The 26,820-nt window shown below is 39.9% G+C and overlaps 1 protein-coding gene across 1 annotated transcript; it reads left to right on the top strand.

The window, feature by feature from the left end:
* MKI67 (marker of proliferation Ki-67) lies at positions 1-26,765 on the top strand. The gene is made up of 17 exons (XM_074831536.1): positions 1-92; positions 1,600-1,681; positions 1,764-1,879; positions 2,387-2,456; positions 3,365-3,443; positions 6,497-8,002; positions 8,313-8,551; positions 9,314-9,734; positions 11,819-11,934; positions 12,139-12,310; positions 12,399-12,533; positions 16,666-18,014; positions 19,045-19,120; positions 19,683-21,235; positions 22,266-22,341; positions 22,904-24,889; positions 26,390-26,765. Exons 1-17 carry the CDS (start codon positions 1-3, stop codon positions 26,539-26,541), a joined length of 8,220 nt encoding a protein of 2,739 aa, XP_074687637.1. The 3' UTR covers positions 26,542-26,765.
* Positions 26,766-26,820: the final 55 nt, after the last annotated feature.

A 26,820-nucleotide genomic window follows, 5' to 3' on the forward strand; every position in this document is an offset into this window, starting at 1 on the left:
ATGCCGCTCTTTGGGAATATCATCGTAATTAAACGGAATGGGACTGATGGAATTAGTTTTCCACTCACTGCAAGTTCTTGTTTATTTGGAAGGTGAGAATTGGTTGAGTACTTGCGTACATCAAAATAATATTAGTGATATTTTTCCTGCAGATTATATCTTCTAATACTTATTTGCAAAAATGTTTAGTTGTGAATGGTGTTCAGGGAAGGGAAGGTGACATTGGACTAAGGTTAACTGTTAAGACTAGAAAGCTGAACTTAATTTTTTTTACTGCTTTTTGTCCTTTCCTTGCCAGAACTACTACTTTTCTTTTTTTTAAAGTTTCTGGCCAAAGGAAGTCTGGGGGAGGGATTAAAAGTAATACACATTTGACAAGTAAGTGATGGTATACCTTTATTCTGAGGCAGTTTCCAGATAATTGACTAGCGAAGAGAAGTGAGGTACATGGCTTGGTTTTGACAATCTTCATTACATCACTGCTCTTTTCAACCTTTTTGTTTTGGTTTGGTTCTCTGAAACCTCAGTAATGGAATATGTCAGGCAATATCTAGAATTGATATTAAATATGAAGAAAAATTTATACCTCCTCCTCCAATCTTGAAACTCACTTTGACTTATACAGTCTAGTGATAGTGGGTTTTGAGCTTGATCCAGCCACTTCACATTAAAAGATAAAATTAATATGCCTGAATGGTGTATGTGAAGACTTGACTAGATTATCTTACTATAAATAGGCTTTAAATAAAGTGGTTTTACTTCCCTTAAACTAGGTCTGTTCAGCACTTTATTGTCTGATAGATACCTTAAATAACTAATTATTCAGTCTGGAATCAGATTCTTCAGGGCAAATCTATGGGAAGCTCTCCAGGGTCAATAATACCTGTTCCTTGGCCTCAGCAGAGCTGCCCAGACAGATGATACTTAATGGTACAAACATTAATTTCTGCCAGCTGCATCAGTGAGAGGTGTTGGTGCTTCTGGGAACAGTAGTACCTCTGGTATGACAGTGGATAAGTCTGCTGCCTGCAAGCTACAGCATGTCAAAAGCTTAAAAAAAAAAAAAAGAGAAAGTCTGTACACTTAGAAACATAACTTTCACTTACTAGCAGCTTTTAGAGAAGGTTCAGGTGGCTCTCCAGGTGAGACCAGAGGTCCAGCTACCAATGGTCTGTCTCTGAGGGTGATAAGTAACAAATGCTTAAGAGTGAACTTAAGAACATGTGGTATTTTAAGAACATGCTGGTATTTCCTAAAAATATTCTGGAAGTCTTCAGCAACTTGCAAGTCAGGAAACAGGTAATCTCAAACCAGGAGATATGTTGTAGATGTCTCTTTTGGCTTGTGAACTGCTTTTTTCAGAATTTGCGTATTTCACATTTTTTCTTCTGATATGGATTCTCTGATGATGTAGAAGCATGAGCTGCTATTTTTTGCTGCAGTTAGGTAGTTCATTTTCTTCACATTGCCAAATTTAAGAAAGTACCATGGTGCTGCACAACTATTAGCTGAAAAGTTGGGAAATCACCTAATTCTATAGTAGTCAGATTCTTCTGTCTTTTGCATGTCTTGAAACTCAAACTGTATTTTCACCTGCAGGAGAACAGAATGTGATATTCGCATCCAATTGCCTCAGGTGTCGAAAGAACATTGTAAAATTGAAGTAAATGAAAACAAGGAGGTAAGATTGACATATTTTAATGAGGTATACGTTGCATTGTTGGATCTCATCAGGCTACACAAAATGTTTGTTTTATTTTTAGGCAATACTGACTAATTTAAGTACGGTAAATCCTACGCAGCTGAATGGTGGTTGTTTTCAGCAACCTGTACCTCTGAAGCACGGAGATGTGTTAACTATTATTGATCGTTCTTTCAGGTAAGTGCCACTGCCAAACTGTTAGTGCCTTGATCCTGGAAGGTGTTGTGCAGGCAAAGAGCGCAGAGACCTTTGTGGGCGCAGGCTCTGCTGTTGGATGGAGATGCAGAAGGTGGCTGGAGATAAACGGGAAAAATTAAAATGTCCTTTCACCATCTTCAGGAGCAGAAGTTAATCTAGTTTATTTCATATTTCTTTATGAGGTCTTATAGACCTTCTTCAGAAAGCAGGATTGCTTAAAGATTTTTTTTTTTATCATTTTTATATTACGTTAAGCTAAACCAATAAAGATAGAATTGTCTAGAGAGATCATTGTGGTTTTGTTTCGAGGGTAGTCATTTTTAGGGGAAAATTTAGAACTAGTTTGATGTAGTTAAAGCCTTTAAAAGTGGTATGTCTGTATTGTTGGGAGTGGACAACTATTGCTAGGTCATTTATCTTAATAATAGGGATTTAGACATCAGCAATTTGTCAAAAAATGGTTGTCTTTTTAAACATTTCTTCCAGATTTGAATATCCTCTCCAATCAACTCCAAGAAAGAAACGTTCTAGGTCTCCAAAAGATGAAACACTGCAGGTAATTTTGTGGCCATAGGTTATTTATTGCAAGTACGTTGGTATTGGTAGTGATACAGTATTCTATTTCCTTGTTCTGTTTTCTTGTTAGAAATAATTTTTCAGCCATAGACTAACTTCCTGTTTGAAAATACGAATAAACTCCTTCAGATAAATACTTTTTAAAAAATTAATAATTTATTAATTTTAGACTTGTCAGTTTCTGGTAATAGATCCTTAATAATCTATGATGTTACTAATACAGGTAAACTATTAAAAATTAATCCATAGTTTTTTCGAAGAGAGGATGGAATGGAGGAAATGCAGAGTTATGAGCCTTGGATATCCTCATATTTTAAACAGGGAAGTTTGCCCTAGAGAATGAGCATTCTTTTTTTTTTTTCCAAAATAATCTGTTGTTCTATGTGCTAGTACACTAATGTGTTGTTAGAATTTATAAATATCAAGCTAAGCCTGTCTTTTAATAATTTATTTCCATTAGTTTCTTTTTTTGTTCTCAGCAAAGTTTTCTCCCTTAAAGGGGATGGTGTTAGTTTGTGAGTACTGTGGCTATTGAAAGATTTTTTTTTTCTACTATTATTTTATAGTTCTCTTATTTAAATAAAAATTTTCCAGTAGGTCTGGTAAGAAGGTGAGATTCAAGTGTGCTTATATATATTCTTATGATACAGCTGCTTTTAGAGCTAATAATTCTAATGGCAAAACAAGACTTACACTCTTGCTATATAGGGCCTTAAATGTGTATTGGTCAGTGTGCTTCAACTTTGAAATATTCTAGGATTTCATTTGAATACTTCTATGCCTGTTTAGTAAACAATGCATATACTTCTATACTGTTTTTCAATGTGCAGGTGAAAGCTAAACTGTAAAATATTTGTTGCTCTGCTGTAATATTGTGCAAATTTACAGGTTCTTCATGTTCAGCAGGTGGCAGAAGTGGAATTACTACACAAACAAACTTCAGGATCTAAAAGTCTTCATGCTTCAGGTTGGTACCTGTTTTATGGGGGCTTTGTTTTCTTCTTCCCCCTTAACTGCATTTATTCTTAGCATAAAAAGAAAAACAAGGTTGAAAAGAGCAAAGGAAATGTGGTTTAGGACTTTTCAGTACAATACACCTTGCCAAGTCAGTGTACTATCTCATCATGCTTAGATGCTGTGATTTACCAAAGCCAAGTCCTGCCAGAAGAGCTCAGTTGAATTTCATCCTGACAAATGGGCAGTAACAGTTAGCCTGGAGTTGGCAAAACCCATTTATATTGCTTTAAGTGACTTGTGCAGATTCAGTTTATGAACATTATAGCTAAGAAGGGAGTTGAGTTACACCAGCTTTGCAAAGCCATACAAATGCCAGTTGAAACTGATACATGCAACAATTGCCTATTACATTTTACTTTTCAGCAGCATCAGATAAGTACAACATGACAAATTCACCTTTGTGATTAAAATTTAACTTGCAGTTCTCTGCTGATCGAGAATACAGCTTTCCTCATTTGTACTAATGAGTTTCTTTTTTCCTTTTGAGCAAACATTGCGTTATCTCATGTATTCTTTCCTGATAAGAAATTGAAACAGCTATCATTTTGGAGATACGTAGGAAGGGTTAATTTTGATGATGGAAATAATAATTTACAATAGCTGTTTTGTGTAGACCCAGGAAAATCTTCTAGAGCTACCAAGTCTGGCTAGTTACAGATCATGGACTGGTTAAATGCCAGGACTTCACCTTCCCATCATTCTTGTCTTAATTAATGCTGATTTTCATGGGAAGATACAAAGTTTGTTAGATGGAGGCTATTTATCTACAGATGGGTTTGATTTTTGTGACAAATGGTTGTTGCAGTGCAAAAAGCCCAGACTGTTTCCAAGTGTTCCATTTCAGTAGGTTGTTGTGAGCGCATCTGTGTTTGCAGGATTCGGGTAACAGGTTCCCCAATGCTGTCCTACGATACAACAGTCTTTGCTTCATTGTTCTGTCAACTTTAAGGGAACAACTTGTCAACTGAGTGAAAAAAAAAAATGTTGATGTACTTGTCTGCAGTCGGGTAACAGCTTTCATAGAAAGATTTAATTTCCTGTTCTTTCCCATGTGTCTCTTTCCCCCACTCACTCCTTTTCCCCTTTCCCAGAAGCATTTCCTAGACAGCATTCTCCTGGCGAAACTGGCTGCTCGTGGCTTGGATGGGCACATGCTTTGCTGGGTGAAAAACTGGCTGGATGGCTGGGCCCAGAGTTGTGGTGATTCGGAGTTAAATCTGGTTGGCAGCCGGTCACGAGTGGTGTCCAAGGCTCAGTTTTGGGGCCACTTCTGTTTAACATCTTTATTGATGATCTAGACGAGGGGAATGAGTGCACCCTCAGTAATTTGCAGATGACACCAAGTTGGGTGGGAGTGTTGATCTGCTCGAGGGTAGGGAGGCTCTGCAGAGAGATCTGGACAGGCTGGTTTGCTGGGCTGAGGCCAACTGTAGGAGTTTCAATAAGGCCAAATGCCGGGTGTGCACTTGGGCCACAACAACCCTCAGCAGCGCTACAGGCTTGGGGAGGAGTGGCTGGAGAGCTGCCAGTCAGAGAGGGACCTGGGGGTGTTGATTGCCAGCCGGCTGAACAGGAGGCAGCAGTGTGCCCAGGTGGCCAAGAAGGCCAATGGCATCCTGGCTTGTATCAGCAATAGCGTGGCCAGCAGGGACAGGGAAGGGATCTTACCCCTGGACTTGGCACTGGTGAGGCCGCACCTCTATGACTGGGTTCAGTTTTGGGCCCCTCACTACAAAAAGGACATTGAATGACTCGAGCGTGTCCAGGGAAGGGCAACGGAGCTGGTGCAGGGTCTGGAGCACAGGTCTGATGGGGAGCGGCTGAGGGAACTGGGGGGGTTTAGTCTGGAGAAGAGGAGGCTGAGGGGAGACCTCATCGCCCTCTACAACTCCCTGAAAGGAGGGTGCAGAGAGCGGGGGATGAGTCTCTTAACCCAAGGAACAAGCGCCAGGACAAGAGGGAATGGCCTCAAGCTGCGCCAGGGCAGGGTCAGACTGGCTCTTAGGAAGTATTTCTTTGCAGAAGGGGTTGTTGGGCGTTGGAATGGGCTGCCCAGGGCAGGGGGGGAGTCCCCATCCCTGGAGGGGTTGAAGAGTCGGGTTGACCCAGCGCTGAGGGATCTGGTGGAGTTGGGAACGGTCAGTGTGAGGTTCATGGTTGGACTGGAGGAGCTTCAAGGGCTTTTCCAACCTGGATGCTTCTGTGATAATTGATAGGCTTTCCTTTCTGTGTCAGTACCTTAATCTTTACACAGATTATTTCCCATCACAATTAAGAAAAGTCAACATGTATCAGCTTCCAGCGGGTGTTCCCACTGACATAAAGTGGTGTTGAGAAATAGACCCTGTAGATGATGTACGTCAGGTCTCAGCTTCTCAGGGCTTAAAAAAAGCACCTCTTAGCAGATGAACTCTGTTAGTGTGCACATACCCCTTGCTCATGGGAAGCCCGAAGTGAAGCATTCTGCCTCAGTCTTCCTCGTGTGCGTGTCCCGGGATCCAGTGGAATGGCAGCACGTGCGCAGTCACTTGCTGTGTCTCATCTGGGAAGAGGCAGCTCTGCAGTCTGGCTTTACCCTAAAGCAACGGAGCACCTATGTAAATGCAGGATGAAAAGCAGATGGAAGTGTGGTGAGCTGATCTAAATGGTGGGTTGATTGTATGCTCACAGATTTGTCTTGTGGCAGCCCTGAAAGATGTTTATGAGCCATTGATTCTGATGAAAAACAAAAGCGTGAAACATCAAGTGCCTTCCCTGAATATGGGATGAATTCCAGATTACAACTTAAAGTTTAATTAAATATTTAGGTACTAATACTTCTATCATGAGAAAAATTGTTCTGGTTAACAGAGCTTTATTTACAGTACTGTATCCTGGACCCTGGTTGACCATCTTGGGAGAGGAAAGGATGGAATTTTCACCTGTATTTATGGAACTCATATTTGTAGTTCTACCATTTTTAAGTAACTCTGCATCTGTATTATTTTTTGCTTTGCTTTGCAGATAATGCTGAATGTGAAGAAAAAAATGCCAATGAAAATAAACAAAGTACAGAGGAAAAAACTTGCAAAGCTTTACCTGTCAAACTACAAACACCCAAATCTGCACACAGAATACATCTCTCTAGTAGGAGGCAAAGTGAAATGTCTCCCTTTAGTAAACTTTATGAAAAACTGAAATGTGAGATTAAAGTGAAGAAGACTCTGCAAGAGGGAAATGTATGTCAACAAGCTGCAAAAGAAGATGGGAAGACTGTTCTGCTAGAGCCAAGTGCTCGAACTTCATCGAGTTGTGTTTATGATCTGGGAAGCCTGACTAAAGAAAAAGAAAGAAGTAGAAGTGAAAATATTGAAGAATGTAAAATAAAGCAAGAAGTAATCTGTTCAGAATTTAACCAGATCTCAGCTGTAGGAAGCGCTACCAGGAAGAGTTTTACCAGGAGTCCTCGAACTTCTATTTCAAAGGAGACACCAAGACATGCTGGGGAAAGAAATCACTTGCAGGATCGTAAGGAACTAAGTACAGAAGGCAGTTCTAAAAGTACTGAAGTTACAACCAAATCCAGTAAGGAGAATGATGCAAATGCAGCATTTCCACTGAAGCCGTGCATTATAGAATGCTTGGATTGTGCAGATAAAATAAAAATACACAGCTCTCCAGCAGCAGTAGCTAAACTAGCACAAATGACAAACACAATTAATGTTTCTGAAGTAGATAAATATGTTCTGTCTACACCAACATCCAGGAGGAGGAGTCCTCGGTCGCATTTCATATCACCTACCAAAGAAACCAGTGGAGTGAGTCCTGTATATACTGATACTCCAACAACTCAGCGACGTGTGTCATTGAAATGTAAGTCTTTTTCAGAAATTTTAGCTGAGACTCAAAGGGAAGATTCAGTGTGTGGAAATGATAGCCTCAAACAACTGCCTTTGGCAGAAAATGAATGCTTAAAACAAAGACGAAACAGTAAACAACGTACCCCAGGAAGATCTGTAAAAGAAGAAGTGCTGAAAGAAATTTGTGATCAGGCAAACTTTGTTAACTCAAAAGAGGAATGTTCTGAAACTCCCGTTTCTCTTTCAAATTCCAAGAGTCCCAGAAGAAGTAACAGGCAAAGTAAAGAATTATCAAACACAGGTGTCCATTTGGAGACACCGGCCGCAGAAGAGTTAACATCAGAACTGTCATCTACTGCTAGTCCGAAGTCTGACTCTGGAAGACAAAGGGGTAGGCCAAGGACCTCTGGTCTGCAAACTGAAAAAGCCTTGGAGACAAGTGCTGTTCAAGAACATCCCAGTAAAACTCCAGATGGAAACGACAAGGGAGCTAAAGAAGACCTGGCCACGAAGGGGCATCACCAGAAACAAGATTTGGAAGATGCCTGTGATATGAGACCTCGTAGATTGTCGTCCAGGAGAAGGTCTTCTGGAAGTGCTGCTGTACTGAAAGGCAATGAGGCTGTCTCAGAAATGAATGTTTCTGGCCTGTTGGCTGGAGGAGAGTCAGGTAGATATGTTTAATCCCTTGTCATTTTTATATTTGAGAAATTATCATAGTGTTTTTGTGATAATTTTTTCACTTATGTGAAACGTAGAACTCATTGCTGACACATTAGTTCTAAAATATTTATCGTGTAGTTATAGTGACCATAAAAATACACAATAATATGTATAAAAGTTTACTTAATTGAGTCTATTTATCTCTTCCGATATGTTTCCAACATTAAAAGGCCCAAGTAAGCACTGTTTTCTCTGCTGGTTAAAACGTTGGCTTGGATTCTTAGATATATAGAAATATTTTCAATTGTTATTTTTAGGCAAGACAAAAATGCTATCTCAGAAGAGGAAAAGTGGTGGTTTGTTACTTCAGCCTTTAGAAAAAAGGAAGAGAGTGTCTTTTGGTGGTCATCTAAGTCCAGAACTTTTTGATAAAAGTTTGCCTCCCAACTCGCCCATTAAAAGAGGTGCAATTCCTGCCAGACTGAGCTTACCGTTTGGAAACTCGCCACGCGCCGTTCTGAAAAAGGCTCAGGGATTGAAGCGCTTCACAGTCCAGGTAAAAGTTAAGACTGATCAGGTTGCGAAGATAATTAATGTGAGCAGAATTTATAAATTCTAAGACTTCTAAAAATTAGTAGTAAACCTTGTCAGGTGTATGCTGGGAAGTGGAGATTTTAATGGCAAATTAAAATCATATTTAAAATCAAGTGTTACTCAGCATTTTTTTAACTTTTCCATTGTAAGAAAGGGCTCGGCTTACACTTTATATCCACCTGCCTTTATACAGGTGTGTTTTTATTCACCTCACATGCTATTGCTTGTTCTCACGCATACACAGGAGTGTATTTCTGTATGTTTGCGCTTAGAAGCAGTGTCTACAAGCTCCAGTTTACCCTAAGTAAGAGAAAAAAGAAGAGGAGTTTGACAGACTGCAGAAGCTACTGCCATGTGGTTTGGCTAGAACTTTGAAAACATTCGCTGTTGATGTAAACTGGTTGAAATGTATCTAGTGTACTTGATATGAACAAAACTTTTGAATAAAGTAGAAGTTCAGTTAATTTATTCGATTGAATTTGCATGTGTCTTAATGGTTGGACTAGATGATCTTCAAGGTCTTTTCCAACCTAGATGATTCTGTGATTCTGTCTTGTGAGACTGTTTTGAAATTTAACACTTGTTACAAGTTTGTTTTCAGAGAATAATATTTAAGGTTTTCTCGATTGATCTGATGATAGTTTATACTATTGTATGTACTTGCCAGGGATGTAGTTGAGCTATGTGCAGTAACATTTTATCTTTATCTTTTTTTTTCTACCAGGAACTTTCTGAACATTTGCAGAAAGAAACCATGTCACCAAAGCATTTGCCAGCCTGGAAGTCACCAGCGGCCTCATCCCCTGCTTCTGGGAAAGCAACACCTACACTTCCTTTAGGCTCTCCAGCACTTTTCACAAAAGGCCGTTTCTCTGTGTCTCACATCACAACACCATCCCCAATTGCAGAAGAAAAGGATGCCGTTGCAGAAAACCTGAATACGAAGGAGAAAAATGATCCCCAAGTGAAAACCCCTAAATCTTCTCACGTTCACCAAGATGATAAAACCTCTTCAACAACTACACCTGACAAATTGACAAAAAGTGCACAAGTTGCTTCAAAGGTCACACCCATGAGGAGAAGTGGGGCTGTAGCAGTTATCAATGCAAAAAGAAGAAGCGGTGCCTCTAGTGCCAATTTACTAGGTTTGTTTCAGCAGATAATTTTTAGTAGTAATTTTAATGCTGTAAAATACAGGAACAAAACTGAAGTAGGCCTGTTATTTTGTTATGCAGAGCCCACCAAATGATTGGCATATCTTCTGGCGGTTGTTGGACTTCTTGGAAACAACCTGGGAATCGCAAAGTGTTACATTCTCTCATATTCATAAAGCAAATTACTAAAGCATATATGAAACCCTGTTTAGAACACATCTTAAAGTTCAGAAGTTGAAAAATGGTAGAGTTAAGGTTCTCTTTGCGAGGTTAGTTGCAATAGTGATCCTTCAAGTCCTTCCAAGTTCAGGTAATATTGAACTACATTACATTGTATCAGTTACATCAATTTTGATGTGAAAACCTGAGTTTTATAGCAATCTAGCTTCAGTTTGTTTTCTTTGTGCCTTTTTTTATAGGCAGTTCACAACTTTTGTCCATGGGCTGGACTGCATTTAATTGTTGACAGTGGTATATAACAGAATTAAAAAAAATAGGGTGGTAACTGGGTGTTAATTTGAATATGTTGAAGTTGAACATTTGAATTTGAATGTTGAACACTGGTTTGAAAAGGTTTTCACAGCATTGGAAACATTATGATAGGGGGCATCTGGTTCTTGATGTTTTTATTTTTGAAGAAGCTTACAGATAATGTGTCTTTGTCATCTACTTCATAAATTAAATCAATTTGACTCTTTCAAAGTCAAATTTAAAACTTCCCACTAACACCACTATTCACCCAGGAATTTTTGTTACTCTTTACTGTCTCCATTTTTTTTGTAGTGTCACTTTAAACTTTTGAACAATGTGCTGCATATGTGTACCAATAAGGATCTCATCATTAATATTATTACATGATAAGATAAAATCACAGGTCTTCACAGTACTTCCTGGTTAATACAGCTGAATGTGGTATTAGTCTTTTAGTGAAATAAGTGGGGGTTCTTTTTTCAGTGGCTTTGGTTGTGCCGTTCATTTTCATAGCAACAGAGTAGTTCACAAATATTAGTAACACACCATTTTTCACCACCTCTCTGTAATGCGTGAGTGGTTTTTTATATCAGTGCATCAGTTTATTCTGTAATGTGAAAAGAAAGCCACAGTTCTTAAAAATTTTAGGTGTCTACTTTGTATCCAAAATAAAACTTTGTGCTTTTTCAGATAATTTCCTGCATGCTTGGCCCTTCTCTATGTATTCTGAACACCTTAGCAATGCCAGCATTTGAAGTCTTATTTACAGACTTTCCCTAACTTGCACAGCAATTCTGACAAGAAAATAATAACATCCTTTTCTTCAGGAAGGGCATTCCCCTTTTTATCTCTACTTAAAAAAAAAAAAAAAAAGCATTTCTTTTATATAATCATTGTCTTCTACCTCCTTTACTTCAGAAATAGACTATGAGATGTCCTTACAGCTTCATTTATTACACACCTGTAACTATTTTCCCTATTCCTCTGCTGTGTACAGAATGATGCTGTGATAAAGACAACTTTGCTTTGGGAATTTTCAGAGGATGTTATAAGGAGAAGGTGATATAAGAAAAAATTATGGAATGTCTGTAGATCTAAATGCTGTAAGCAGTATAAACAAGTAATTGCCTGACTATGAAATTCCTTGGGAAGGTGGTGAAAGAAAAGCTGGGTATGGATCACGTAGAAGCTGTTTCTCTGATGGTAAATCTCATGTCCCACCAGGGAAAAGTTCAGGTATAATAATGAACGAGACTGAAAGGCTCATGGCAAACTTCTGTTGGAAAAAATTCTTTCCATACAAAAAGAGTGAGGGTGGAATTGGATTAGCTTTTAGTGCTAGGATCTTACATCTATTTGACTCTGTATGAAGCTTTTTGCTTTTGTTTTGCTGTGGAAATAGCCATAGCGGGTAATTGGACACTTGTTCAGCTGAAATTGGGTCCACCAACTGAAAGCATTTCACAGAGCACTTTAGTGTAGGTGTTGTCAGATGATGCAACCACTTCCCTGTGCCTGACTGCAGCAAATTCACAGGGAATTAAGTGTGAACTTCAATTTATACAGCTGAGAATTAAAGTGGTTATTTCTCTTTTGCTTTCTAGTTGCAAAATCTTGGGCAGAAGTGGTGAAACTAGGTGTTGCAAGACCACAGTCAAAGACTGTTAAAAAAAGTGTCCGAAAAGGAAGCTCCCTAAAGAAGAAAACCAAATCACCAAAGGTATTCCTTTTCTTTTTGTTTTTGTATAACCACAAACCAGCTTGTAGGTATTCTGCTACAGAAACGGGAAGCTTATGAGCTTCTAGTATGATGTTAAATGGGTGTTGATGTCTTTTTTTACAGCAAATAAGAAATGTAGATTTTATATAAAAGCTATCTTAGTTTACTAACCTTTTTTTTTTTCCTTTTCTTTCCCCTCTGCAGACTCCAAAAAGAAAAATAAAAGGTCATTTTAGTACAGGTCATGCAGAGTCACCTGCTACAATAGTTGTAGGTAGAGCTTATTCCACCACAGTCAGAACAGTTGGACAGGTCCCTAAAGTGGTAAAAAATCCTATCGTGAAGCTAAACATGAATATGGATGAAAGCTTCACAGGTAAGGTGTTGAAATCTGTTGCTCACTCTGACAACTGTGTAGTTCTTTTGTCAAAGCATATGCTCATTTCTCTGAATTTAATTTATAGGAATAGCTGAAATGTTTCAAACTCCAGAAAATAAGAGTGGAAAAACTTTACCTTTGGCCTCTGTTCAGAAGACTGATTTTACACCAACATGTACCGCAGTGGAAACTTCTGAATTGCAGACGCCTGAAGAATCTGGTATGTTATTTGAAAAGAAAGGAAATGTTTTGGTATATTTAGGGGTAGCAGTGTAGTGGTGTGTCTGCTGCTTGAGACAGCGAGTAGGCTCAGCCTAGGCAGACTCGATGTATTGAGATGAAGCATCTGGCAACCCATAAAAGGAACCATTGATTTTTATCATGTATTAAGACATGTTTGTAGTTCCAGTTAATTTTTGAGTAGATGTTATTTTATTTATTTGGTATCAAACTTCAAAATGTTGAAGCGTGGCGCTTTCTTAATCGGTTGTCTGGATACATCTAAATCCAGTGACCAAGTTTCATGGTAAGGAGAGGTCATTGTGTAATCTTGCAGAAAAAGTCTATTTAAAAAAAAAACCCAAAAAAACAAACAAAAAACAAACAAACCAAAAATGTGTCACGTTAGAAAAATCTGTTGAGATGGTACTTTGTTGTGCAGCTTTTCCTAATAAGCTTGCATACCAGTCACTGTGTCCCTGTATAACCCAGAATTCTTGAAATTAAAATTCTGTTTTCTTGAGAATTTAGCAAAATTGAGCATCATCTACTGATGATGATGAGCATCATGAAAAATCAAGAATTAAGTCCTCCAATATTTAAAATAATAATTGCAATGTATTTTGGTTTATTTCAGATGTTGTGGAAGTCAGGCTTAGATGTAACAAACCTTGTTAAAACTTCAGAAGGGAGTCCAGTAAAAAGTTTTTCTTTGAAAAGAAGAACTAGTAGAGTGATCTTCATGCGCTTGAAGATGTCCGTTAGCAGCTGTTAGTTATTCTATTCTTTAGTGCTTTCCTTAAATCGGTGGGCAAGCCCTTAATCTTAGATTCTACACACACCAATGCTTTTGTATGTCGTGAATGCTTTAGTTTCATCATTTAGGGAATATGGATTGAAAAACTTAAGTTTGTTTCTTAATGCTGCTGGACCAGGAATTTGGAAGGACTTGAACATTTTACGATTAGGACTTGACAGGATAGGAACTACAAAGGCAAGTTATTGCTAGATCCTACAAGCCCTGATTTAAGAACTGACACCAGCAGACTTGCATACTCTATTTCTAGCTTGAAGATGAGGGTTATGCTTTTAAAATGAACAGATAGTTTTAAGATTGAGATTATTAGAGTTAGCCTGTTCCTCCAGGCTGCAGTACGCTTCCTTGTTACTGGCCGGCAGGTAGAGACTTATTAACTGTAACTCTCTGAGCCTGATCCACCAGCCAGTTCTTGATTCAACCAGTTGCCCGTTCATCTAACCGTGATGTTCCTGTTTAAGTACCAAAATATTGTGGGAGACAGTGTTGAAAACATTGTTAAAGTTGCATTAAATAATAGCCACTGCGCTCTTTTCATCATAAAAGGTAATTGGATCGGTCAGGTATGATTTTTCCTCTGATAAATCCAAGCTGACTGTTCCCAATAACCCCGTTCTTCCTGTGCCGAGAGGTGTGTTTCAACCTGTGCCACTGTTTTTCCAGGGACCAAAGCAAGGTTAGCCTTTTAACATTCAAGCCTTGGTTTTGAGTATATTATTCTGGAAATAGCGTTTCTGGCATAAGTTTGGTTCAAATTGTTTTGGGAAGAAAATACAATTTCTTTTAAAATCTTTGGTGAATTGTTCTGACCTGAGTTATTTCCATAACCTTTCCTTGGCTTCAGTTCTTTTTTACTAGTGGTAGGAATGTTGGCTGCATCTGCTGAGCAGCAGCATAGTTACGCTTGTTGTAATGCTCATGCTTACTGTGCTAGGAAATGGTGAGGGCAAATAAATAGTTGGCACTAAACAGCCAGAGAAATTCACCTTTTCCCAAGCTTTGTCATTTTTGGCTCCGCAGAATGAGCAGGATGCAAAAGAATCCAAAAACTCGAACTCTGTGCCTCTGCAGGGACCATAAGGAATAGTTGTGAAAAGTACCTTTCCAAGTACCAGCCACATACAAACCTGGTGTAGGTGGCCGATGTTCCTGTGAGACCTCTCCATTATTTTTCGGTGGTCTTAGGAAGGGTGACAGTAAGATGGGAAATGTCCCAATTTTCAAGATGGGTAAGAAGGAAGACTCTGGTAATTACAGTGCTTTCAGCCTCACTTCAGTGCCTGGCAAAATTACAGAGAAGTTTATTCTAGGAGTTTGTGGTGGTTTAGCCCCTGCCGGGGTCTGAGACCACGCGGCCGCTGCCCCTCCCCCACAAAGGGAGTGAAATACAAAGCCCCGAGACTGAAATAAGGAAAGGTTTAATACAACAGTGCAATAGCAACACAACCAACAACAACAATAACAGTAATAGCGATAGCAATTAACAGAGCAAAATAGCTACCAAATACAGCAGTGGGAAGCACGATGTACAAAACCACGAGTGCACCGCGCTCCTGCACCAGGAAAAATGTGACCTGCCAGGATGTGATGTCTGCATGGTATCTGAATAACCCGGCTAGAGCTCCCCCCCCCACTGCTGGGGAAATTTAACCCTATCCTGGTTAAACCAGGACAGAGTTACTGAAAAACACTTGAGAGAACGCAGCCATTGGTCATAGCCAGCACGGGTTTATGAGGGGAACGTCCTGCTTTAACCAATGTAATTTACTTTTATGACAAAGTCACCACCCATGTAGTTGACCAAGAGAAGCCAGTAGATGTGGTGGTTTGGGATTTTAGTGAAGTTTTTGATACTGTTTCTCACAGTATCCTTCTGGATAAAATGTCCAGCACAGAGCTGGACAAGTCCATGGTATGTTGGGTGAGCACTTGGCTGACGGGACGGGCTCAGAGAGTAAATGGGGTTACATCAGGCTGGTGGCCAGGCACCAGTGGGGTCCCCCAGGGCTTAATTTTAAGGCCAGTGCTCTTTAATGATTTTATAAATGACCTGGACACAGAAATGGAATGTAGGGCAAGTAAGTTTGTCAGTGACAGTAGAGTAGGAGGAGCTGTGGGGCTCCCTCCTGGTTAGAGAGGCCTTCCTGAGAGATCTTGGGAGAGGAGAGCTGAGCAATCAGCAAACGTGTGAAATTTAACAAGGGCAAGTGCAGGATTCTCCACCTGGGATGGAGTAATCCTGGCTAAAGGTACAAGTTGGGGGATGAGAGGCTGGAAAGCAGCCCCGTGGAAAGGCATCTGGGGGTTTGGGTTGATGGCAAGTTGCGTCGTGAGTCGTGGCAACCAAACGGTCCAACCGTGTCCTAGGATACGGCAAACACAACACAGCTGGCCAGTCGGGGAGGCAGCTGTCCCACTCTGCGCTGCAGAGCTGCGGCCCCTCCTCGGGTTTTGGGCGCGTGGCTGTACGAAGGAGATCAGAGTGTGTCGAGAGGATGGTGACCAAGGTGAAAGGCCTGAAGGGTAAGACTTGCAAAGAGCAGCTGAGGTCGCTTGGTTTGTTGTTGAGCTTGGAGAGGGCTGAGGGGTGCCCTCATGGCAGCCCTTCCTCCTCGAGGGGGGCAGTGGAGGGGGAGGTGCTGCTCTCCTTTCTCTGCTGACCAGGGATAGGCCACGAGGAAATGGGATGAAGCTGCGTCAGGGGAAGCTGAGGTTGGGCGTTAGGAAGAGGCTCTTCACTGGGAGGGTGGTTGGTCAGTGGAACAGGCTGCTCAGGGAAGTGGTCACAGCACACAGCCTGTCAGAGTTCAGGGAGCGTTTAGACAACACTCTTGGTTATATGGTTTAGTTTCAGGTAGTGCTGTGAGGAGCAGGGAGGTGGGATCCTCAGGTGTCCCTTCCAACTTGAGATAAGAATTTTATAAATATCTCTTGTCATGTTTTTCTTCCTTGCTGTCAGAAAGGTCAAATGTATGTTCCTTAATGTGAAAATTTCTGATTTATGTCTGGTATTGCATCAAAACAAAGGAAATTGCAATAAAAGACTTGCAGCACTAGAAATTTTAGAGATAATGGAAAACATTTATTTTTATATCAGTTTAAATAAAAACTATTTTTTTTATAGTCAGTTTTTTAAATGTATGCTGTGTCTCGTAGGAGCTAATTACCAAATCAACTGTTGATGCACAGTTTTGTATTTGTGTTTTTAAAAGGCTCTGGCTGTTTGAATCCATTTTACTTACTTATAGCAACTAGAATGTTTGGATTTTCACCATCGTTATTTTTCCAAATTACATAAGTCTTCTACTTATTTCAGGAGAGATGATGGTGTCACCGTTAAACAGTTCAGATGCTTCGGAACAGAAACAAGATAGTCCAGACATTTTTCACTTTCAGATAGAGGAGTCGGTGAAGTGTGTATTTGATACATTATCCATGAAAACTCCTGAAAAAATAAAAGCTATGCTGGGAGAAAATGTTAGTGTGGCTAGTTTGTCAATAATTCCGGAAAAAGAGATATCTCGGCTGAAATCAGGAAGTAAAAGGAGGACCCCAAAGCAGAAGTCGGAGCCTGTCGAAGACCTGCCGGGCATCAAGCAGCTCAGGAAGACCCCAAAGCGGACGTTGGAGCCTGTAGAGGCCTTGTCGGGCATCAAGGAGCTCATGAGGACCCCAAAGCGCAAGCCAGAGCCCATCGAGGTCCTGTTGGACATCAAGCAGCTCAGGAGGACCCCAAAGCGGACGCTGGAGCCTGTAGAGGCCTTGTCGGGCATCAAGGAGCTCATGAGGACCCCAAAGCGAAAGCCAGAGCCCACTGAGGTCCTGTCGGGCATCAAGCAGCTCATGAAGACCCCAAAGCAGAAGCCAGAGCCCATCGAGGTCCTGTCAGGTATCAAGCAGCTCATGAAGACCCCAAAGCGCAAGTCAGAGCCCATCGAGGACCTGTCAGGTATCAAGCAGCTCACGAAGACCCCAAAGCGCAAGCCAGAGCCCATCGAGGACCTGTCAGGTATCAAGCAGCTCATGAAGACCCCAAAGCGCAAGCCAGAGCCCATCGAGGACCTGTCAGGCATCAAGCAGCTCATGAAGACCCCAAAGCAGAAGCCAGAGCCCATCGAGGTGCTGTCAGGCATCAAGGAGCTCATGAGGACCCCAAAGCAGAAGCCAGAGCCCATTGAGGTGCTGTCAGGCATCAAGGAGCTCATGAGGACCCCAAAGCGAAAGCCAGAGCCCATCGAGGTCCTGTCGGGCATCAAGCAGCTCATGAAGACCCCGCAGCAAGAGTTGGAACCTGTTACGGGTGAAACTGGCTTTCAAAGATTGCTGAAGACTCCTGTACAAGAAGGGGAAGCAGTGAAAGATGTGGCAGGTGTTACTTTAACCAGGAAAACTCCAAAGCTGAAATATCAACCAGTAGAAGACACGATTGGAGTCAGCCGTATTTTCAAGACACCAGAGGAAAACGTTGAACCCATAGGAGTTGAACCCATAGAAGATATATTTGATATGAGTACATTAGTGAAGGCTCCGAGAGAAAAGTATCAACCAGCTGATGATTTTGTGGGTCTGCAAAGGCTTATGGCAGAACCCAAGCAGAAATGTTCCGATTTCAAAGTGGACTATGTTGGACTTGCGGAATTGTTTGAAATACCAGAGGAAACAAAGGTAAAATGCTTTCTTTAGCTTTTGGAAGGAACGTATTTAAACTTTGAGGCCTGTGGTTGAGATGAATGCTTAGGCTTCCTTGTATGACATCTTGTACGTTACAGCACTTCAAATATGTCATGCCCAGAACCTCTGGAGGAAATAATACCTTCTAGAAAGGCACCTCCTGTTGATTTGAAAACACTAAAGATGGCATTTTTTTTTTTTTCCTTGGTAGCTGTCCAGGTGAATGCCCCCTTGTTAGAAGACACACGGGTTTTTTTGTTTTGTTTTGTACAGCTGCTTCACACCCCATAGTTTAGATTTTAAGCTATCTCTGTCTTTGCACATCCCAAAGTGTTGGGCATTGAAGAAAACATGTCACCACGTGATCGGTTGATAGCTCACTATGCCCGTAAGTGCTTGTTTCATCGCTCCCTGAATGGATGCCTCTTTTAGAGAGGTAGCTCTGTCGCTGTGCGTTTGCCTGTGTTAACATGTATTTTCACTGAAGGAACCCAAAGTAGTTACTGAGGTTGCTCTGGGTTACCATTCTGACCTTATAATTCACAGCTTCATCACTGTTATCATTTGTGAATTTTATTAGTATTGATTTTTCTGTTCACACCCAGATCCATAGGTAAAATGTCAAGGATCACTGGGCTTAGTGCTCATCTGTGTAGAACTACAATAAAACACTACAAAACACTCAACTAATTCAGCTTCAATACCCCAAATTCCTTTTGAGCACTCATTTAGACACTTTTCAGCCAATCTTATTAATACTTTTTTCAACTCTACGCAGTGTTTGTAATCTTTCCCTTTAAAAACTGCTACACTAGCTCAGATGAGAAGGGTGAAGTTTGATACATTTGTGTGCTAATAACAAATACATGGATGCAGTTACAAAACTGAGTTGATTTCATTTTTAGAGGAAAGTACTTGACAAGACTTTTTTCAACCATTACTATACATTAATTTTGTATTGGTTGGCTCCATTATTTCTGGTCCTGTCAGAGATGGATTTATGGATGATTGTTTATTCCCTTAGGTCGGATCAGGAAGTGTTCCGGATTCTGAGCAAGAAGATACTGCACCTCCTTGTACTAATTCCAGTCATAAATATGGTAAGTACAAATACTTTAACTAGAGGAAAGATGAATATACAAAGTAATATATGTTACTGTCAAGTTCTAACATGTTTTTAAAATTCCTGAACATACAGTGTGAAGCTGTATATTGTATATGTGAAGTGATAGCTCATGGAATTTGTGCAGTCATCCCTAATGAACACCAGGTGCTGGAATTCTAATGGTGTAGAAGTAACGGTGTAGTAATTAGTTGGTATGGTAAGGTTGGCATCTCCAAACGTAACAGTGTAAAACATCTCCACTTAAAATTACCTTTTTTTTGTAAAGACTTCCAAGAACATAGCTTAAACCTATGAATGCTACCTACCAAATAAACCAAACATTTTTGGTCAGAAGCCTGTCCAATCTAGGATTTAGTTAAAATCTTTATTTACTTTAAATTTTTTTTAACATACTAGTGTGATTTGTTTGAGCAAGATGTCTGTTAGGAAAATTGAAACTCACAGATACTTTGATCAGGCATAGTAATATATAACTTTTGTTTGTGTTCTTTTCTTTGTAAAAACTTTGAATGGGGAAAAAAAATCCCCTATTTTAGAAGATAAAGGAAATGTTTCACCAAGTGAAGATTCTCAACAGAGGGAATCAACTAGTGAAGACGACTCTACCCAGAGACCAACAAAGGGCAGGTCGAGGAAGACAAAAGTCCATCCTGCTTCAGCAAAGCAGTGTGAAAAGAATTTGAATTCAAAAGAATTGCAAAGTCTGGAAAAAAAGAGCACCCAAGAGGAGATGGAAGAGATCAGTACTTCAACTTCAGCAGCTAAAAACAGAGGAAGAGGAAGGAGAGCAAACCGTTGCATCCAAGAGGAAACTGTTTCACAGCATCCTGATCCAGAAGAAGTTGAAATTGATTCATTTGTGGAAGGACTTGGAGCTACTCGAAGAGCAGGAAGAGGTAAAGGGAAAAAAACAGCAGAGTTAAAACATGCAGGTGAGAGTCTTGAGTCTTGTGGCAAAGCTTCTTCAGTGGTACAAAAACAACGTGCAAATAGAAAACAGACTTTGCAGGAGTATGGCTTCAATGGCATCTTAGAGACTGAAGATGATCCAGCCATATCTAGTAGCATTCAAAATGAAAATTGTCAGCTGCAAACAGGTTTAAAAAGACCTGAAAACAAACCTAAACAAGGTGGTGTGGAAGACAGTGAAGAAATGCTTCTGTGGCCTAGAAGGTCTGGAGGAATAAAGGAAGTAGAAAATACAGAATCACTGATTCCACCTAAAGGAGCCAAAAGAGCTAGAAATATCTCCATTAAACAAGCTTCTTCACAGGACCTTCCTGGAACAAGGCGGCAGCTTCGTAAAGGCCCATCAGCAAAGATAAAAGGAGACAAACAGACTTTTAACAAAGATACTAAGACTGCCACAGCAGAAAAATCTGAGAGTGGAACTAAACTTAAAATAAAGATAACAGAGAAAAGATTGAAGTCTTTAAGAAGTGCTAGAAAGCACTCAACTGAATTAAAAGCAGACATTTGTGAAATGGCACTTGAAAATCTACAAAACATTCCAAAAATCAAGGAGACTTCAACTGAAACTGGTACTGAAACACAATCACACATCAAAAATGAGATTAAAGTATCTCAGGGAGATACTGCAGAGGCCTTGTCGGGCATCAAGGAGCTCATGAGGACCCCAAAGCGAAAGCCAGAGCCCATCGAGGTCCTGTCGGGCATCAAGCAGCTCATGAAGACCCCGCAGCAAGAGTTGGAACCTGTTACGGGTGAAACTGGCTTTCAAAGATTGCTGAAGACTCCTGTACAAGAAGGGGAAGCAGTGAAAGATGTGGCAGGTGTTACTTTAACCAGGAAAACTCCAAAGCTGAAATATCAACCAGTAGAAGACACGATTGGAGTCAGCCGTATTTTCAAGACACCAGAGGAAAACGTTGAACCCATAGGAGTTGAACCCATAGAAGATATATTTGATATGAGTACATTAGTGAAGGCTCCGAGAGAAAAGTATCAACCAGCTGATGATTTTGTGGGTCTGCAAAGGCTTATGGCAGAACCCAAGCAGAAATGTTCCGATTTCAAAGTGGACTATGTTGGACTTGCGGAATTGTTTGAAATACCAGAGGAAACAAAGGTAAAATGCTTTCTTTAGCTTTTGGAAGGAACGTATTTAAACTTTGAGGCCTGTGGTTGAGATGAATGCTTAGGCTTCCTTGTATGACATCTTGTACGTTACAGCATTTCAAATATGTCATGCCCAGAACCTCTGGAGGAAATAATACCTTCTAGAAAGGCACCTCCTGTTGATTTGAAAACACTAAAGATGGCATTTTTTTTTTTTTCCTTGGTAGCTGTCCAGGTGAATGCCCCCTTGTTAGAAGACACACGGGTTTTTTTGTTTTGTTTTGTACAGCTGCTTCACACCCCATAGTTTAGATTTTAAGCTATCTCTGTCTTTGCACATCCCAAAGTGTTGGGCATTGAAGAAAACATGTCACCACGTGATCGGTTGATGGCTCACTATGCCCGTAAGTGCTTGTTTCATCGCTCCCTGAATGGATGCCTCTTTTAGAGAGGTAGCTCTGTCGCTGTGCGTTTGCCTGTGTTAACATGTATTTTCACTGAAGGAACCCAAAGTAGTTACTGAGGTTGCTCTGGGTTACCATTCTGACCTTATAATTCACAGCTTCATCACTGTTATCATTTGTGAATTTTATTAGTATTGATTTTTCTGTTCACACCCAGATCCATAGGTAAAATGTCAAGGATCACTGGGCTTAGTGCTCATCTGTGTAGAACTACAATAAAACACTACAAAACACTCAACTAATTCAGCTTCAATACCCCAAATTCCTTTTGAGCACTCATTTAGACACTTTTCAGCCAATCTTATTAATACTTTTTTCAACTCTACGCAGTGTTTGTAATCTTTCCCTTTAAAAACTGCTACACTAGCTCAGATGAGAAGGGTGAAGTTTGATACATTTGTGTGCTAATAACAAATACATGGATGCAGTTACAAAACTGAGTTGATTTCATTTTTAGAGGAAAGTACTTGACAAGACTTTTTTCAACCATTACTATACATTAATTTTGTATTGGTTGGCTCCATTATTTCTGGTCCTGTCAGAGATGGATTTATGGATGATTGTTTATTCCCTTAGGTCGGATCAGGAAGTGTTCCGGATTCTGAGCAAGAAGATACTGCACCTCCTTGTACTAATTCCAGTCATAAATATGGTAAGTACAAATACTTTAACTAGAGGAAAGATGAATATACAAAGTAATATATGTTACTGTCAAGTTCTAACATGTTTTTAAAATTCCTGAACATACAGTGTGAAGCTGTATATTGTATATGTGAAGTGATAGCTCATGGAATTTGTGCAGTCATCCCTAATGAACACCAGGTGCTGGAATTCTAATGGTGTAGAAGTAACGGTGTAGTAATTAGTTGGTATGGTAAGGTTGGCATCTCCAAACGTAACAGTGTAAAACATCTCCACTTAAAATTACCTTTTTTTTGTAAAGACTTCCAAGAACATAGCTTAAACCTATGAATGCTACCTACCAAATAAACCAAACATTTTTGGTCAGAAGCCTGTCCAATCTAGGATTTAGTTAAAATCTTTATTTACTTTAAATTTTTTTTAACATACTAGTGTGATTTGTTTGAGCAAGATGTCTGTTAGGAAAATTGAAACTCACAGATACTTTGATCAGGCATAGTAATATATAACTTTTGTTTGTGTTCTTTTCTTTGTAAAAACTTTGAATGGGGAAAAAAAATCCCCTATTTTAGAAGATAAAGGAAATGTTTCACCAAGTGAAGATTCTCAACAGAGGGAATCAACTAGTGAAGACGACTCTACCCAGAGACCAACAAAGGGCAGGTCGAGGAAGACAAAAGTCCATCCTGCTTCAGCAAAGCAGTGTGAAAAGAATTTGAATTCAAAAGAATTGCAAAGTCTGGAAAAAAAGAGCACCCAAGAGGAGATGGAAGAGATCAGTACTTCAACTTCAGCAGCTAAAAACAGAGGAAGAGGAAGGAGAGCAAACCGTTGCATCCAAGAGGAAACTGTTTCACAGCATCCTGATCCAGAAGAAGTTGAAATTGATTCATTTGTGGAAGGACTTGGAGCTACTCGAAGAGCAGGAAGAGGTAAAGGGAAAAAAACAGCAGAGTTAAAACATGCAGGTGAGAGTCTTGAGTCTTGTGGCAAAGCTTCTTCAGTGGTACAAAACCAACGTGCAAATAGAAAACAGACTTTGCAGGAGTATGGCTTCAATGGCATCTTAGAGACTGAAGATGATCCAGCCATATCTAGTAGCATTCAAAATGAAAATTGTCAGCTGCAAACAGGTTTAAAAAGACCTGAAAACAAACCTAAACAAGGTGGTGTGGAAGACAGTGAAGAAATGCCTCATTTCTTCATAAGAAATAAGGTACCTGCTGCAGACAGTTACAGTCCTGCTCTTAAGCGTCGAAAGCAGGCGGGAAATGAACAGGGAATACTTAAACCAAAGCAAACTGAAATCCCGCAAGAGAATCAAGCACAGAAAAATGGAACAGCATGTAGAAGAGGTAGAGGTAGAAAAGTTAATTTTGAACTTGAAGAAGCCAGCTCCAAAGCAGCTGGAGGAAAATGGAGTTTACCCGAGGATGACAAAGGAATGACTTGCAAAGATGGTCAACGTGAGACTTCAGAAAATCCTTCTTTGCAATTAAGGAGGAGCAGGAGAAAGCTAGTTGTTTCCATTCCACAAGTAGCTTGTTCTGACTATATGGAAAACCAAACATTAATTGCAGGTCATAGCAAAGATGAGGCTTTTGTAAAAGAGCAATATTCATCTTTGTTTGCTGCTCCCTCTTCAACCCAAGAGAATCCCCTGAGACGAGGGAAAAGACGAGAGGTTGCTGCAGCATCACAAACATCTAGATCTCTTCCTGTCAGAAGAAGACATGGGTTACCAGAAGGTGATGATAAGAAGACGACTGTGAGAGAAGATCAAAATCCAGCTTTGGGAAATAAAACTTTGCAGGTGAAAACAAATGCATCAGTGAGGGACGCAAGGAAAAAGATTGATCTAGCAGCAGAGGCAGGAAGTTCATCTTCTATCCAGAGAAAATTTGACTTGTCAGAAACTGATGATAAAGAGGAGGGTACTAATGAAGAACAAAATATGTCTTTGGAAACAGTGTCCTGTGCAAAAGAGAAGCCTTTAGGAAGGGGCAGAAGGAAAGAAACTGCTCTGGCATCACACACAACTAATCACATTTCTCTTAGAGGAAAACGCCATTTGCCAGCAGATAATGGTAGAGAAGCAGCTCCTAAAGAATATCAAAATGTTCCATTAGAAACTTTTGATTCACCCGTAAAAGAAAATCAGCTGAGAAGAGGCAGAAGGAAAGGCATTGCCCTCTTGTTAGAAGCCACAAGTTCTATTCAGGGAAAACAGGGCTTATCAAAAGAAAGTAGTAGAAAGAAAAAGCTGATTTTGGACAATCCTGAAACTCCTGAAGAACAACAGAATATACTTTTGGCAGTAGCTCTATCTGCAAAAGGAAATCCATCAAGAGTGGGCAGAAAGAGAAGAATTTCTTCCAAATCTGAAGAAACTACTTCTGCTTTTCTCAGGGAAAATCCTTTCTTGCCCATAAATAGATGTAAAAAGGGGATTCTTAAGAAACAAGAAGTTAACCCTATACAACAGGCAACTTCCTCTTCTCGCACAAGAAAATGTCAGTTTGCAGCAGATGACTTGGCATCCAAAAAATCAAAATCAGGTAAGGCAAGAATTTGCTTTCTAAATATAGCGAAGTTATTTATGGATATAACAAAAATGTGTACAAAATTCTAGTATTACTGTGGGCTGCTGTGCTCTACTATAGCGAGTAGGGCTTCAATATAGCAAGAAGACTTAGTAAATAGGGTCGGTGTTACCTTACATAAACCAGATGTTTTTCCTAAGTGGAAGGGATTGATTTGATGGGGTATGACACGGAGTATTCCTCTGTTAGGGTACTCAAATGTCTTCATGCTTTTCTAGAATAGATTCTATCTCAATCATTAACAATGTAGTTTAGAGTAAATACAGCAAGTAGCTTATGTGGAGATGAAGGTGGTAGTGACAGAACAAGTTTATAGCACCCATTGTTCATCTTTTCTCCTAAATACCATCCGTGCTCCTGCTTTTCTAGCTCTAGGTTTGGGAGAACCTTCACTAGCCATCAGCTGGTTTTGAAGTTGATGCTAGAAGGACTCGAAGCTGTGTTTGAGCTAAAAAGACAGCAAAAGTTCCACGTGTCTCCCATTTCCTCCTTTACTGTTTTGCTTTCCCCAAGCCAATAGAATTCTCGCTGCAGACTCCTAAAGCCTTCCCTGCAATTTTCAGCTTGATGTGATGAAACTGCCATGATGCAATTAAGAAATATTGTCAAATAAATGCATGCAAATGGAAATAACAATCTTTAGAGCTACATATTGAGGGATTTCCTGGCAATCGTGTTAAAAACCTTATTGTGATTTGACAGTGCCCTTTGTTTTATTTCTCTTTGGCTCTTTCCCTTTCCTATTGCACGTGCTTGTCCTCATATAACACATACCTCTCTGTTGCCATGTATCTGTCTTGGTTTATTGAGTTTTTTTCTGTTTCCCTTTGCACACTTGCTAGTTCCTGCTTCCTGCTACTGCTGTAGGTACTCACCAAAGGGTTGATCTCTTCTGATGCTTTACTACCTGCCCGCATGGTTTCTCTTCCGGGGAGGTCATCTCTCCTCACGTGGATTTTAGTGATGGTTTCTATGTCTGGTGCTTGGGTTAGTGTTTATCTCTTGGAGCAGCTTAACTTTTCTGTGCTATCTCGATCTTTAGGGGTCTAGTCACTTCTTTACAGTTAAAAGCCTAACTTTCCAGCTTTATCTGAACCACAGAACAGTTACTAGATATTTGTTTGTGCAGGATTTTTCTTCGGTGTTGGATATGTTTTAGTTTTACATATCAGTAGAAGGAACTTTTAGCTCAAACGGTAGCTAATTGGTTTTGGTGCTGTCATTAATGTTAACCTACTTTCAGAAATAGCTGTAAGTCCTCGGGGATTTATCTTAAAGGATATTGGATGTGCAGAAGTGTGGGGTTTGTAACTGGTTTGTTGAATTCATAGATGAAATCTTTGGAATGTAGTCATTAGGGACATTTCCTTTAAAAACAATGTAACTGAAGATTGAATTTTGTATGAAATGTTTGATTTATGATACAATTTTTTTTTTTTTTTTGTGTACAAATAGAGAACGATGAAAATGGATCGCTCCAAAAAGGAAGAAGAAACAAAGCCAAAGAACAACTTGGTGAAGAGGGTGTAAGGGCTACTCGGACGACTGGAAGGACGGACAGGAAGACAAGATCAAGCACAAGAACAAGTGCAAGAGCAAGGAAATAATCTTAACAGTCACAGAAACAGTCACAGAACCGGCTTTTAAATCAATTCAGTAATTGAAATTGCATCTTTTCATGTGAATTGATTTGCACTCAGATTTTAAACTCAGATTTTGAAAAGCGGTCACTGAATTAGTATCAAAATATAGTCTTTAAGGTGTTTACAAATAAAGCTTAGGTAACTGTTTTAATTGATCTTAATTAGATTTGTCTATGTGTAGTGCTTCCTAAAACCATGGGGTGCTTATGCAAAACTCCAAACATAAAAAACCATCTTTTTGTA

This window comes from Strix aluco, chromosome 7 (genome assembly GCF_031877795.1).
Source record: "Strix aluco isolate bStrAlu1 chromosome 7, bStrAlu1.hap1, whole genome shotgun sequence".
Classification (NCBI taxonomy): domain Eukaryota; kingdom Metazoa; phylum Chordata; class Aves; order Strigiformes; family Strigidae; genus Strix; species Strix aluco.

Excerpts from the sequence above, each read along its gene's own strand:
- MKI67 (XM_074831536.1), top strand. The coding sequence starts at position 1 with ATGCCGCTCTTTGGGAATATCATCGTAATTAAACGGAATGGGACTGAT. Across the intron at positions 11,935-12,138 it reads AGAAAACCAAATCACCAAAG|ACTCCAAAAAGAAAAATAAA; the intron begins GTATTCCTTTTC and ends TCCCCTCTGCAG. Across the intron at positions 18,015-19,044 it reads AAATACCAGAGGAAACAAAG|GTCGGATCAGGAAGTGTTCC; the intron begins GTAAAATGCTTT and ends TTATTCCCTTAG.